This window comes from Rhinolophus sinicus, linkage group LG07 (assembly GCF_036562045.2).
Source record: "Rhinolophus sinicus isolate RSC01 linkage group LG07, ASM3656204v1, whole genome shotgun sequence".
In the NCBI taxonomy this organism is placed as follows: Eukaryota; Metazoa; Chordata; class Mammalia; order Chiroptera; family Rhinolophidae; genus Rhinolophus; species Rhinolophus sinicus.
The window spans coordinates 104,496,775-104,512,500 of record NC_133757.1 but is presented as its reverse complement, the minus strand read 5'-3'; the positions used below and the strand labels follow the sequence as shown (position 1 = coordinate 104,512,500).

At 44.2% G+C, this 15,726-nt stretch overlaps 1 protein-coding gene across 17 annotated transcripts in view; it reads left to right on the top strand.

Annotated features, from left to right (window-relative positions):
* TRIM2 (tripartite motif containing 2) overlaps positions 1–15,726 on the top strand; it is a 133,865-nt gene that overhangs the window by 55,343 nt on the left and 62,796 nt on the right. For 4 of the 17 annotated variants that reach the window (XM_074338429.1, XM_019722542.2, XM_074338430.1 and 1 more), the window contains exon 1: positions 15,067–15,313. The exons of the other annotated variants lie outside the window; for them this stretch is intronic. In XM_074338429.1, coding sequence (XP_074194530.1) covers positions 15,311–15,313 — 3 coding nt within the window. In that variant the 5' untranslated portion in view covers positions 15,067–15,310. Of the gene's footprint in view, positions 1–15,066; positions 15,314–15,726 lie in introns of those variants that run through there. 17 annotated transcript variants of the gene reach the window in all.

Sequence of the window (15,726 nt, the reverse complement as noted above, 5' to 3'; positions counted from 1 at the left end):
CTAATTTGGTTGACACCATTTTCCTAACAGATCCCTTCTACAAATAGAGCTCACAGGTATCTTTAGCTGAGGTGCAAGCATAGCAAGTATTTCTGAAGGCGTTTTCCATGAGAACCTGGCGCCGAAGCCTGTGTTCTCCAGAGAGGTGCTGCTCGCACAGCGCCCAGGTCATGTCCAGTCAGGTTGGACGCTCAGTCATTCCATACCATGCACTATTGGAAGCCATGTGCCAAGACTGCGTGTGTGCTGTGTCCGTGTTGGAGTGTGACCCTGTCCCATGGAGTTTAAAGATTGGTGGGGGAGGCGGTTCTAACTAAGCAAGCAAATAGATGCGTCATTACAAACTGTGATAATTGTCATGAAGGATTCAAACAGGATGGAGTGCTAAATCACAAACAGGGGACTACCCACTTTGACAGGAGGGTCAGAGAAGGCCTCAGAGAAGAGGCACCATGTGAGCAGACAGCTGAGGGAGCACAGGCTGCCTTGAAGCCAGGGCATGGGGGCAGCGGGACCCGCAGGCATGAGGTGCCCTATGAGGACCTCAGCCCTGCATGAAGACCCACTTGCCATTTCCTAAGGAGAAGCCACCTCTTTCTCTGGATTTAAGATCTCAGAATTTGGACTTGAGGTAATGGAGTGATTGATTCCTGAAAAGCTGGAAAGAGCAGAGACAGAAAGAATGATGGAGGGAAGAGCAGAAGGCAGAGGCCACAGAAGGGCTGAGTAGAGGTCCCAGAATGCTGCTAGGAGAGGCCTGGCAGGTAGCATAAATAGAAAAACAGAAATAAAACCTGTTTTTACAATGAATAAGCTTTATGGGCAAGTCTAAATTAAGACTGGGTTCTTCCACTTCGGGGACCAAAGAACCATGTGTTAACATTTTTAAAAATAGAATGGCAATTCCACCAAAGCCCCTCAGGGAGCATGAAAGAGAAGGACCGGAAGACGCCAGCCGTCCATGCCGACAACAAAGATCTTTGGAGCAAATCTGTGTGTCAAATTTGACTAGATTAAAAGGCTTTATACGCAGTCTGTACAGCTGCTAATGATTTAACCTCCACTCTTCTGTGTTTGTTTTAGTGTCAGATTTTTATTGTCAAGGTCATTCTGAAGATATGCAGCTTCTTAACTCTACAAAGTTGGTACAATATTTAGCCTCCGTCTACTATATATTTTTTCTTCTTATTCCCAGGCGTCTCTTCGCTGTGAATCCCCTTCTAACAGGATGTCATGGTTTATTTTTTCCCTGCCCTTTGCCATGTGGAAGGCCGGAGTTTTAACCTTTTAGTACCCTCATCCTTTGGGGTGGGTTCCTGTTTTTCGGCTATCTTGGGAACTCCTGGTGTTCGCCTGCAGTTTGTTCATAAACTCGAAATCATTAACCTTCAAGCAGACCAGCTGTGCTTTAAGAGCTGTTTGTTATTCCTGAATATAGTGTTTAATTCTTACTTAGCAAGACCTTTCTGTTGTGGAACAGCCTCCACAGAGCGACCATCATCATCAGGAAACCAGGCAGCCTGCACAGACCTCTAGCTCCAAGGTCTGCATGTAGAGAGAGGGCACTGGGGCAGGTGGAGAGAGGCATGCACTCAGGCCTGAGTTCTGTGTCGGCCTTTGCCATTTGTTACTAGTGTGGTGTGGGAGGAGTCACATCACCTCCCCAAACCTGTTTCTTTGTCTATATGATGGTGATCAGACTGGATATGGCCGAATGTTCTGAAGAGAGGCCTCAGGGACCCAGCAAAAGGGAGAGGTGAGCATGTTGGCAGGGCCCCCAGGACCAAGACCAGCTCTTTAGAGAAAGTGTTTTGTGGCTTTAAAACCACTGGACTGTATCTTCTCTATAGTCCTGTTCAACTTTAAATACCTCTGATTCCGTGAAAGGATGAGTCTTATGCCTTCCTGTTTCCAAGGACTGGTGGAGAGGCCCTGCCGGGCAAGGAGGGGAGTGGATTAGTAGTCAGACCTGGGGTTGGGGGAGTGAACTGAACACCCCCCCCCCCCATGGGATTGGAAAGTGATGGAGTTTATGCCTGTGATCCAGGTCTGAGACTGGAGATCCACTTGGGGTGGTTGTTATCCCTTTGTGGAGTACCAGTGCCACACCCTGTGGTGGGGTAAGAAAACCCCAGGTTCTGTGACTTCAGGCTTATGCTTCTTGATGGGTAAGGAAGGGACATTGAATGCAGCTGGGGACATCCTGCCAGGTTTCCTCGCTAGGTCCCAATTCCTCACTTTTTCCTTTCTAAAGAAGTCTTGCATGCTTGCTTCATCAGATAGCAGTTAAAACCAAGAGGCACTTCTGAAGGGAGCCAGCGGGTTAGCTATGACTTGAGCTATGTATACACATCTGTCCCTCAGCCGTGTTCTTCCCAGAGGAGCGTCCCCACCGAATCAAAGGGCATTTCTGTGACATCTGACCTTGAGGACTGCTCAGCACTTCAGTCGGGCTGGATGGGCAGATCCTTTACCCAGTAATGACAGGCGGACATGGATCACACATAGTTTTTAAAGGGGTATAGGAGCTGATTTGATACTTGGAATGGCTTTTATAAGAAAGCCTTTGCATTTCCTTGGAATCAAGGGCAACACGTTTAATTATTAATTGCAATGTGTCTGGAATATGGCCTTTTTATAGCATTGGAGAAAGTTTCTAGACTGCGAGGAATTTGATATGAGCCAGAGAGTAATACTCTTCTTAGATTGCAGTGGCAAGTAAAACCCAATGTCCTGTGTCCATCCACAGATGCTTAAGAAGGCAGGGGAGAAGGCAAGGAAAGAAGGGAGTTAGGAAGTACAGACATTTCTGGGGGAGCCGTTATATCAGGAAATCATTTGCAATCTGATTTCCACAGTGGTGGGACTTGGCCTGTTTCTGGCAGGTTCCTCCCGCCCTCCTTCATTTTCCCTAGCCTTCTTCACTTACCACACATTCTGTCTTCTTGCAGCCTGTGTGTAAAATTTCGGGGTATTGTGGTCCTCTGTGACATTTCTTACAGCTGGGTTTTTCTGTGCGCAGCACTGAGAAGTGAAGTACACACACAGGCAATCCTTGAGTCTGTGGGAACAGCTTGCTTTTGTCTACGAAACACAGGGTGGTGGTACATCTAAGGAACTGATTGTTTTTTTCTATATCTTATCTTGCATACAAGTAAATTGTGGGTATTGTTTACTTACCTTTGTTTGTGCACAAATAAATTATAGGTATTATTTTTCCGTTATGGGATGTTTGCTGTCCTTGGTTTGGTGTGTAACCTTGTTGAAGTTAGTGGGGTTTGTGTCTTAATATTCAGATGCTGAATTAGGGTATTATGGACCCACCAAGTGGATTTTTCTTTGAAGCAAAATCCATGAAAGGAAGTGCCAGCCATTTCATTAGGCTTGATCGGGGTGGGCAAACCACAGCCTGTGTGCCAAACCCAGCCCTCTGCCTGTTTTTGTACAGCCTGTGAGCTAAGAATGGTTTTACATTTTTAAATACTTTGGGTGGAAAAAAATCATAATATTCTGTAACGTGAGCTACGTATAAAATACCACATTTCAATGTTTATAAATCCAGTATTATTGGAGCACAGTGATATACTCCTTCACTTATATATTACCTAGGACTGCTTTCACACCACAACAAAAGAGTTGAGTACTTGTAACAGATACTGTGTGGCCCACAAAGTCTAAAATATTTACCACTGGGCCCTTTACAGAGACAGTTGCTGACCTCTAGTCTCTTGAGTAATTAAAACAACAATGATAATTGACATTTTTTGAATTTTACGATGTGCCAGGCACTGTGCTAAGCATCTTTCAGGCATTATCTTATTTAATCCTCCTAACAATCTTATTTGTTTATTTTTATTTTTTTATTATTTATTTATTTGTTCATTTATTTATTATTATTTTTTCCCTAACAATCTTATGAGGTGTCACTCTTATTGTCCTTTTACAGTGAGGAAAGGGAGTGTCAGAGAGGTTATGCAATTTCCCCCAAATCACACCACTGGTCAGTGTCAGAGCTGGGTATTGCACACACATGTGTCTGATTCCAGCGTCCAGAATATCATTCACCACAGGGTGCCATCCCAGTTGGCTGGGGCATCACCCATCAGCATCCTTGGTGGGGCTGAGTAGAGGCCACAGATAGATATTCTTTATTTGAGATTGAATTTATTTTTATTTTTGTTAATGTAATTGATTATACAAGTGAGATTTTTTTGTTTATCTCTCATGAAAGTGTGTTAAGTTCTTTAAGGACAGTGACTGAATGTGGACCCCAGTGCAGTGCCCAGCACACTGAAGAACTGAAATAAAAGCTTGTTGTATGAAAGAAGTCGGTGGAGAGTAGGGAGAGGCCAGGAGAAAAAGGGGAGAAGACACATGAGAGAAGGAAACACATTATCCAGAAGAGCCAGGGTGACCCCAGCATTGGACCCCAGGCCATGGATGCTTGACTTAGCACCAAGGCGTCTTACCCCGTACCTGGGCTCATAGGTGTGGGCAGGGCACCCTAGGCCTGGCAGGCCCGACCTGGCCGGTTTGCAGACCCAGTGTGCTGCAGCCTAGCTATTCTTGTTCTCCTGCCCCTGCTCCCCTTGCCTCTGGTTGCACTGTGGCTTCCTGGCACCCGGCCTGGACATATTGCCTGGCACCCAGCCTCCATATTGCCTAGGGAGAGAACTAGGTGATTCAGTATTTGCTTTGGAGCATGTCCATTCAGAGAAGGACATGAAAGCAAGGCCTCCCATTCTCATGTCCAGAGACGATGACATTTATCAGAGGGGGAAGACTTTGACTCTGGAAAGATGCCAGTAGGAATCATTTGTCTTCTTGTCATTCCAAGAAGGCCGCTGCCTTTAGTGTCATTCTAAAGGCAAGACACTGGCCAATGAGGACTTACTTCCACTGGCCACTGGCCAGCATAAAAGCACCAGGCTCCTTTTTTACAAAAACGAGGGGCAGGTGGGTTTGTGCAGAGACCTTCTTCCTTCTGGTGCTGGCTTGGGATTATGAGTTAGTGTAAGGACTCGCCAAGAGCAACAAAGTAGCATTCTAGCCTCTTGCTCAACTGTGTCAAAGCCAGCTAGGAGACACCAGTGCTAAGTGGGTGAGAAGGCCAAGGGAGTCTGTGTCCAGGGAAGTATGATAAAAGTATATAGATATATCTCTTCTGATTTTGCAGCATTCTGCCCAGTCTCATTTATTGATTTATTTCATTTGGCATTAAAAAAGAATTCATGGGGAGTAGTGTATTATTAGTCTATTGATTTATCAAAAAAATAAATGGTTATTGGACCCTACACGAGCCACGCCCTAGGAATACAAAAGTGAACCATTAGCCATTCCTAAAGGAACTCATAAATCTAGGAGAGGCAATACTACTGCTACTACTACTATACTAGTACCTGTATTGACCACTTACTATGTATCAGGCACTGTGATGGGTTCTCTTAAACCATTTAGTTTTCACAATAACCCTCTGAAGTAGGTTACTATCCCCGTGATATAGATGAGGAAATTGAGGCACAGGGAGGTGAAATTACTTACTCAAAGTCATAAGTGGCAGAGCCAGGATTCAAATCTACCCTAGCACAAGGGCCCATACTCTCCATTACAGCACCACACAGCTTCTGACTATAGCAACTTGAGACCTGCTGTGCGTGAAGCAAGGTGCTAAGGCACTTACACACTATACCATTTAGTCTTCAGGGCAGCCTTATGAGGTAATATTTTACAAAAGCGCTTATAGAGGCAATGAGCAGCCTGAACATAGACCAAATACAGCTGTGTCTTCAGAACCTGTGCCTTCATTACAGCTGCATGCTGACATCTGCAGTATGACTGTAACACTGGGATATAAGTGACCTGTGTGTGGCATGGTGCCACATTTACTGCTTAGGAAAACACTCTCTCCTGATTACATGTATGCGGGAGACAGCCAAGTTCCACTATCCTTAGATACCAAGGATATTGTGGGGGAGGAAAAACAACTTTTCTTCTACCCTTCAAACTTCTTCTGGATGGTGTAATAATGAAATTGACATGAGACAGATCAACGGGAGGAGATAACTAAATTCATTATGTATATACATACAGGAGTTCCATAAGAATATGGGACAGATCTGGCACTTATGGCTTATATGCCATTTTGAGATGAGGTAAAGGGTGGGAGTGGGGGGGGGTTGTGGTTTGGGACTTCAAAGGGGAGAAAGGCAATTCACATGGGGATGAAAAGCAAATGTTTGGTAAATGTTTGCTAGGCTGTCTTTAACAACAAGAAGACTATGAACAAAAGGGCCTTGCTAGTTTCTTTCCTTTCACATGCTAAAGATTAAAGTTTGGTTATCTATGATGATAGCTCCCTTCCTGGAGCAGGTTCTCTGTTTTAAATTCTTTTAGGCAGTTATGGGGAAAGTCAAAGGTTTTTCCTGAGTCTTTCGTGTCTTAAAAATAACTGGCTTAAAATAATTAATATGTTCAAAAAGGCGTATTTTGGGGTGGCAAACTCTGCTTCCCCTTACTATCTCTCTACCAAGGTGCCCAGACTCCTACTTTAGTATCATCCTGGGGGTAAAGCACTGAACTGTAAAAGTTCTCAGTGAGCTCAGGCCTCTGAACGTCAGGAAGCCCCACGTTAATTCCCTAGCACCATGGTCATGTTAGCCCAGAGGCAGAACCCTTGGAGGGCTGGAGGGCAGGAGAGCCGCAGCCCCGGGAGATGGGAAAGGGCCACAGTTGGAGCACCCACAGTGCTGGAAGGGTCCAGCCAGGGCGATCCCTGTAGTTCAGTTTTTGTAGCTGTCACCGCAGGCCTGACTCCCTTCTCTTGGTATTCCCATCGCCATCACTTGAGTCAGCTATTTTGCAGAGTGGTTCTGTTTCCCGGTGAGAAATAAGGTTAGAAGAGAATCCTACAGAAAGGGGATACAAGAGACTTTCATGACACTGTATAAGTGGAGTCTTGGACTTTGTGTAGGAGGCGCCTGCTTTGCTTTAGCCAGAGGAGAGCGCAGCTCCCTGGGGGAGGAGCCTGTTGCCACGGAAACCCCCGCCCAGCGTGGGGAGCGGTGAATGCGCTCGGGACTCCGCCTGGCCTGGGCCGCCGCCGTAGTTGTCTGAGAATTGCCCATAGATGTGGTTATTACCTTTGAGTAGAGTCCTAGAAGTGGGATAGTTTGGTCAACAAATACGAACATGTGTGAGATTGTCTCTGAACTACATGTTGGTTTAAAAATCATCCATTTTATGGGACAGAGAAGAAAGAATGTGGGAGAGAGGAAGTCAGCGGCTAGTAAGGCATTATTAGCTGCGCACCCACATCGGCCACCTCCCGGCTGGCAGCCGTCAGTCAGGCCTGGGCTCTGCCCCACTCAGAGCTGGGCTGGGCCTGGGCCAGGTCTGTCACCAGGTCTGTTTTTCTCTTCAGCTTGATGCTGGTGTTAGGAATCGAGAGTTAGGCCTGGGAGGGTATGTTCCAGGCATACTTAAGATAGGTAGAGTCAACTTGGAATTAGCCAGGCCAAACAATGGCAAAACAAAAGTGTTTTGTTGGCTTGCTTTTGCTTTTTATTTTTGTTATTAGCAGAGCAAGGCAGACAATAAGGAAAGGGTAGCCTGCTGCTGGGGAGTTTGTTGTATCAGTGGATGGTTGAGCCTGGTGGTTTGCTAAAAAGGGGCTTCTGAAGGCTAATGAGAAGGAACTCTGCAGGGTAGGCCAGCAGCACAGTTGGGGTCATAGGTTTGAGCTGCCAATCAGACTCACAAGACACAAGCAGGCTTTAATAATATGGTTAGTAAGTATTGGCAAAGGATACAGAGCAGGAGATACAGTACGTTCATCTCATCAGGAGGCCTAGAAGCTTCCGTTGCCTGCTCACCTGCTTGGAATATATGTGCCAGAGATGAGAGCCAAAGGGTTTGGGGGTCACCTTGACACACAGAAGTCATAGCTCCTTTTACCTGCCAATCATTTATGCCATCCTGTTATGTAGCCATCTCACAGCTCCACTAATGCACACCCTAAGTAAGGCAGACATAACATTCCCCATGTATCTTTACTGTTTTCAAGGGAACAGTGCTATGGGAAACCTAGGTCATTCTCAGGCAGGCCTGCAGCAGCCCAGGCCTCCTGTTAACCCTTTACCTACAGTAGATGTTGTGGATTGAATTGTGTTCCTCAAAAAGACATGATAAAGTCCCAAACCCCAGTACCTACCGTGTTTCCCCGAAAATAAGACCTATCCGGACCATCAGCTCTAATGTATCTTTTGGAGCAACAATTAATATAAGCCCCCATCTTATGTTACATTTTATTATATAAGACCTGGTCTTATATTGTAGTAAAACAAGACCGGGTCTTACATTAATTGTTGCTCCAAAAGATGCATCAGAGCTGATGGTCTGGATAGGTCTTGTTTTGGGGGAAACACGGTATGAATGTAACCTTATTTGGAGATAGGATCTTTGCAGATGTGATCAAGTTAAGGTGGGCCCTAATCCAATATGACAGGTATCCTTATAAGAAGAAAAATCAGAGACACAGGGAAAGGAGTGTCATGCAGACACACACAGGGAGAAGACAGCCATGTAATAGAGTCTTTGGAGGGAAACTGACACTTTGATATTTGTACTTCTAGCCTCCAGAAGTGTGAGAGAATAGATTTCTGTTATTATAAGACATCCTCCTCTGTGGTACTTTGTTACAGCAGCCATAGGAAACAAATACAGTAGGTAAAAATAGAAAACCCAGGGGATCTAATTAAATTTTAAGTCTCCTGGCTTCAACAAATGACATTCCAGGTTTTTGAAGAACATATAGCTATGATTGCCAAATCACAGACCCTGATTTTTATGAGATCTTAGGGAAAAGGTGAGTGTCTTACAGACCAGAGATAGGAAAATACACTTTTCATGTACAAAGACCAAACCCACACATTGCAGGCTAAGGAACATAATTTATATAGAGGAATATTAATGGGATGGTTCACAAGCACCTAGAAAAGACAGCATCCTGGGTTCCATAAGTGTAAATGATAGCAGACCCACTAGAGTTTCCTTTTTGACATGAATTTTAGTCATCTGTTCAGTATGATTCAACATGACGAAAGAGCCATGAAAGGTAAAATGAGCTCAGAGGACATTAGTAAAAGTATAGAGCTTACATCAAGGAACCAACAGAGCCAGAGCTCTGTTCTGTGCTGAGCAGACCGCACCTGGCTTATGCTGTCAGTATTGGGCAGCAGCCTGTAGGAAACACACAGGCAGTCTAGAGGGGACACTAAGACATGAGGCAGGGACTCAGGGGAGCTTGATCTGGGTCCCTTACTGCAAACACTCCGCCTGTCTGGGAAGGGCTATCCTGATACCTGAGACCCAATCAATATGACTGTGACTTAGAGGTAGGAAACTGTCCCCAGCAGTGACTTTAAGAGGTCTGTTTGCATCTTATTTTTGTATCGTCAGTGCCTAGTATACCACCTGGCACATAATTATTTGTGAGATGTGTAACATTAAATGGTAATCCCAAGGGCAGGTCAATTCTGAGGAGAGTTCTTGTGTTGCAACTGGGTCAACTGGTTTCCTGGTTAATCCATTTCTATCCATATAACACCAGTAGATTAAGGCCAACTTGGACCATCTCGCTTCTTAAGGACACTTAAATGGAAGATTGTTTCTGCTTCATCACTATTATTTTCAAACAGTCCTGTTTGGCCTAGGACCTCCCTACAGCCACTAAAGGATGGCCTCTAACCCCCTAATGTGGGGGGCCTTCCAGAGCCGCTGCCAAAATAGAGGAAAGAAGTCTCTTGGGGTCCAAGCCAAACCACTCTCCCAAACTGACTATAAAGAATCTGGACTGTACTAGATCTGTCAGGGTGATAGATGGGAATGGGGTTGGGGGCAGGGTGAAAGGTGAAGGCATTAAGAAATACAAATTGATAGTTAATACACTATGGGGAATATAATCAACAATGTTGTAAAGATTATGGAAGGTGCCAAATGGGCACTGGACTTATCAGAGGGATCACGTCATAGACTGTGTAGGTGCCGGACCAATGCGCTGTACAACTGAAGAGCTGAAGTAGAATAATACTGAATGTCAACTATAAGTAAATATATAGGTAGATATAGTCATGGGATGTGGAGTACAACATAGGGAAGATAGTCAATGGTATTGTAACAGCTGTATAAGATGCCAGGGGAGGTAGTAGCTTGTGGGGGGTAGGGGGGTGGGCTATCACTTTATGAGGGGTTTAAATGTCTAACTATTACATTGCTTTGTACACCTGGAACTAATAAAATATAAATTATTTTTTTAAAAAAGAAAGGAAAAACTATTAAAATTGTAATACTCAATATATACCTATAACAAAAGATGAATATAAGTCACATTTGACTTCTGCAATTACAAGAGGTCCTCAAAGTGATTACCATCAGTGTAATTTTAATAGTTTTTTCCTTGCTTTTTTTTTAAAAAAAAAAGTCTGGACTGGCTCAAAGGAACCTGGTTTTGCGGGGCTGCAGATGGAGCCCAGTAAAATCCATTATAACAATATCTCTTCTCCTGATCTGAAGGCTGGAAATAATTGTTCCTTATCATCCTCTTTCAGACGATCATTGGGCAAGAATTTTGAGAAATGTTTTTGAAAGCAAAAATAGGAAAAACTAAATAATGATTGCATGAGGCAGAGTTTCTGGCCTCCTGGTTTCAGTTTGCCTCCTTTTAGTTCATTGTATCTGTCTCTCCCTGGAACACATCACCTCTCTAATCAGCTGGCTTTGTTCCACTGCGGAATTGCCTGATAAGTGTTCCTGCTTTAGCCAGCCCGTCCTTGCAGGGCACCCTGGCACCCTGAAAGAGGAACTATGCCAGTCACGGGACCTGAACTCCAGTTCACCCGTGGTACATACCAGCGACTCCACTGTGGGCTGGTCACGTAACCTTTCTGAACTTCAGTTTCCAATGAAATAATAATTGTGCCGGCTCTATCTGTTTCTGAGTTTGCTTTGCTTTGTATTATGAAGGTGTTTTCTAAATTATAAACCACTAAACAGATATGAACAACTGCCTCTCCCCTGTGGTCCCTGATCCAACTGTTTTCCAATTCTGAGGTAATCGTTTACCTTTGCATCTTGTTATGTCACTTATTCATTTGCAGAAGGATATTTGTCATTCTGCATCTACGTATTGGGTGCCTATTATGTGATGGATACTGTACTAGGGCCTGGGAACATAGAGCTGTCAATAATTTCCAGCAAGGAATTCTATGGAGCACACAGGAGTGGCACCCAATCCAGACTGGGGTGGGAAGATCTGGGATTGGAGGGGTTGGCAGAGAATCCTTCTTACAGTAAGTGGTGTCTTTGTTGAGTTCTGAAGGATTGGAAGGAGTTAGCCATGGAAAGGAAGGAGTCACGCAAGGATGAGAGCGTGTTCCTGGCAGAATAAGTGGCATGAGCCTGGAGATTAGTGTTTCTCAAAGGGGGAACTCTTGGCAATTGGAGGGGACCTATGTTCTTGTATGGAATTCTCCCATGCACTGGAGGATGTTTGGCGTCCCTGCTCCTATGCACTAAATGTCAGTAGTACCCCCTATCCCACCCCCCAAATACACAATCAGTATGTCCCTGCACATTTCCAAATGCATATCCCACCCCTTCATCAGGGGTTTGGTGCCATTCCTGTGTGAGAACCACTGCTAAAAAATATACATGGTGCCATGTCTTAGGAGCTAGAGTATGACTGGGAGAACAGAAAGCGGAAAAAAATGAGGATGGCACAGGCCAGATCATAAATGCTCTTCTGTGCCATCTCAAAGAGTTTACTTTCCAGGAGCAATTTCCTTGATTGGGGAGACAGACTGTATGTAAAGGGTTTGGGCACATAACAGATGGTCAATACATTTCAGATCTCTGTCTCCCCGGATCCTACCAAACCCAGTTTAGTCAGCACATGTCCTGTTCTTATGCATATGCATTCTGTCTGTGTATTCCCTGAGTGTACATCACAGTCAAACTGGCTGGTGACAGTTAACTCTCTAATGTCTATTCAACTGGAGAAAACAGTGAGGAGGGCAAGACAGCTCCAAGACGTTAGTAAGAATCCCAAGGATCTTAGGCTCTTCTCTGCTCTTGCAGCCCCACCATCTGGCTGCTTGAGGTCTCAGTACAAGCAAACTCCAACTCAAAGAAACTGGGCTGCTATATACCCACAGCCATTATCACCACCACCTACCTACCTGTTGCCAGGAAGTGCCAAGGGGACGATGCTGTGGCCAGCTAACACATCCTGTGGTAACTCAGGCCCAACTTACAAACAGTTGACTCCTTTGCCAGCGAAGACATGTGCTAAGAATAAGGCTGCATTTTCCTATAATAAACAATGTTGTGCATGTTACGTTCTTGGCTGAGCCTTCCAAACCCACTTACTCAGACAGTAGTTACGCCATAGTGATGAGGGTATTTGGAATCCAACTATCCTATGTAATGCTGTTTCCCAGGAAGAGGCATTCCCAATTCCAGGAAAAGATCAGAAAAACATATGACCCCCCATTTGCTCTACCTCACCCCAGGCTCCGGCCACACTGAATTATCACTCTCATTTCCTCTGAGCCATCTCTTGCCTCCAAGTCTTTGCCTGCGTTGTGCTCCATGCCTAAAATGCACCCCACTCCTCCCACCCTGATATGTCCCTCCTATGCGCTCCAGAGCGTCTACTTCCTCTTGTAGTCAAAGCGCTTACCCCTCTGAGTTACAGTTGCTCGCTTACTAATCGATCTCCCACACTAGATTGTCCTTCCTGAGGACTGAGAAACTGTTACATTCTTCTGTGCATCCTCAGTGCCTACTCAGTGCCAGGCACACACTAGACATTCAATGACGGTTCATTGGAATGAATGATTGAATGAGTAGGTGAACCTTCTCTGACTACAAACCCAGCTACAAGACCAAGGATCTCTCCCATTTCCCCCCCATCTTCAGAGCACAGAGACTCACTCCAATTGTATGCCTGGGTTGAGTGGGGGAAGAGGAGAGAAGTCAGGGGAGAGGATGTGCTAGGGGAGGGTCAGCATTTGATGAATTTGGTTATGGGACGGGCTCAGCAGCACAAATGAAAAGCAGAGGGGACTCCTCTCTTGGCACATCAGGCACCTTTGTGATGGCCTGTCTTAGGAAGAGGACATTGAAAAATGGAGTGGAGGTAGCCTGTCTGTAGTTTCAGGAGTTGGTTCTAATTAAATTGTAAACTTCTAAAACAGAACATGTGTCCACACAAACACCTGTATACGAATGTTTACAGAAGCATTATTCATAATAGCCAAAAAGTGGAAACAAGCCAAATCTCCATCAACTGACAGATGGATAAACAAATGTGCTGTATCCATACCATGGAATATTTTTCAACTGTAAAAAGGAATAGAATACTGATATATGCTACAACACGAATGAACCTTGACAACACTATGCTAAGTGACAAAAGCCAGACACCTATGACCACATATTATATGATTCCATTCATATGACTGGCCAGAATAGGGAAATCTATAGAGACAGAAAGTAGGTTAATTGTTTCTTAGGACTGTGGAGGATGGCAAGGTAGGGGGTGATAGCTGAAGGATACAGGGTTTCTTTAGGAGGTAATGAAAATGTTCTAAAATTGGCTGTGCTGATGGTTGCCCACATCTGTGACTATACTAAAAGCCACTGAATTGTACACTTGAAATGCATGAATTATATGGTATGAATTATATCTCAATAAAGCTGTTAAAAAAAACAAAAACAAAACAAAAGCAGGGTGTTAACTTGAGCTTTTAAGAACTGTGTACCCAGTGTGAGGTATATAAATGATAAACGTCTAAGTTTTGCTTTGTCTTGTGCACCTGAAACTAATAAAAAAAATGTTTTTAAAAATACTATAAATAAAGTATAGTATAAAAATGATTTTAAAAAAAGAACTGTGTACCAACTGGAATAGTATGCTAAAATGGGCATGTCTGTGCATTTTCCTGGGCCTGTCGAATTCCCTGGGTTCTCTATGGCTGGCTGCCCACTCCAGCCACCCAAGGTAATCACTGCTCTGCAGAGCTGAGCGTCCCTCACAGGGCTCAATGCAATCCCTGACTGCATGGAAAGAATGGGATGCATATTAAATATGCAAATTCACAGTTTTATTATTTAAATAAAAATTATTAGTATCGACTTTTAAACTAGTGACTGACCAAGGAATAGAATGCAATATGATTCCATAACTGCTTTTATTGCTGTGAAAAAGGGAATGATTGTGAATTCCCTTCTGATGGGGACGATTTTTTTATTCTACGGTATAATTTGTAATGTGAGGATCTAATCATTTTTATATGGTTCCTTACTGATCATTTTTAAGTTATTAAAACTTTAAAAATAAATTTAATGACTTGATAGGGAATCAAGTTATGTATATATGTACAGTTTGTCAAGTTTCTCAAACTTTAGCTGAAAACTTTTGCATCATCAGAAAAGCAAATCAATGTACTATGTGATTTTTCTCTGAATGATTAGAGCCACAAAAAGCTGAGAAATGTCATTTGCATTGTTTGACTTAGAGAACTCTCTTTTATTTCCTGGGCAAATACCAAAAGGGGAAAAAGTCGTCAAGGCTTGTTCAACTAAGCTGTTTTGCATTTTTAAAATTGACATTTGTGTTCCAAGCTGCTTGAAAAGTCTAAGGAAAGAGATAATCTTTTTCTCTAAAGTAAGTGTGTGCTTGCACATTCACCCAACACTCCTCTAAATTTGAACTTTTCCTATTGAGGGACCAGATGTGTAGTTTTCCTTCCAAAATCCCTTCTCACTGCACCGCCCTTTTGCTTATCAGGACACCCTCCTTCTGATTTGTAACACTCACGGTGCCTGTCCGGGAGACATGCACTGGTTGCCTCTCCCTGGGTTAATCGTGCAGTCACATTCTGGTGATGGACCTCAGCGGCCCAGCACCGGAGCATGGAAACAGCTGACTGCTGACTCAGAGGGCAGAGCGAGCCACCCACGAATCTCATTGCAGCTCGCTGCTGCATCCCTATCCCATAATCCCTTGCTTGGTTTGCTGCAGTCTTTTCAACAGACGCTGAGTGAGAAAAAGATGTCCTAAGATAAAGATTGATTGGTTTGCATGCCGAAAGGGGTCTCCCACTTGTTAAGGACCCAGAAACATTCCTGCAGACTTGCCTGAGCCTCTTCTCATTTCCTCCATTTTTCTCTTCCTCTGTTCTGTTCATGAACTGGCACTTCACTCCCTAGAGCAGAAGATATGCTGGGCTTCTGATGATGGCTGCACTGCATGGTAGGGGATTTTAACCCGTCTCTTTGCATGGTGCTTCCAAACTTGAGATGTTGGCAGAAATGCGCATTGTTCTTTTGGATTTCCGCGGAGCTGCAGCGACAGGCTTGGGAGGGTTTAATGCTTTGCCTCGTTGATTAATTTGTCTGCAGAAATGGATAGGTCCTAAATGTTCGGATTGCTTAGTATTATACCAGGTGGGTAAACTGATTTCTCCTGCTCTCTCTATTCTGGCCCCTACACCCCACCCCATCTCCCGTCGTGGTGCTGCGGCGTGCTCTGTAACTACAAGAGAGAGCGAGACCCACTCTGCTTAAACAAAGGCACCAAATTAACAAGAACAGGGAGAAAGTCATGCAAGATTTTATCAAGTTCCTAATGTGATCTGACTAGCTTTTTATTTCTACTAGTCTTTA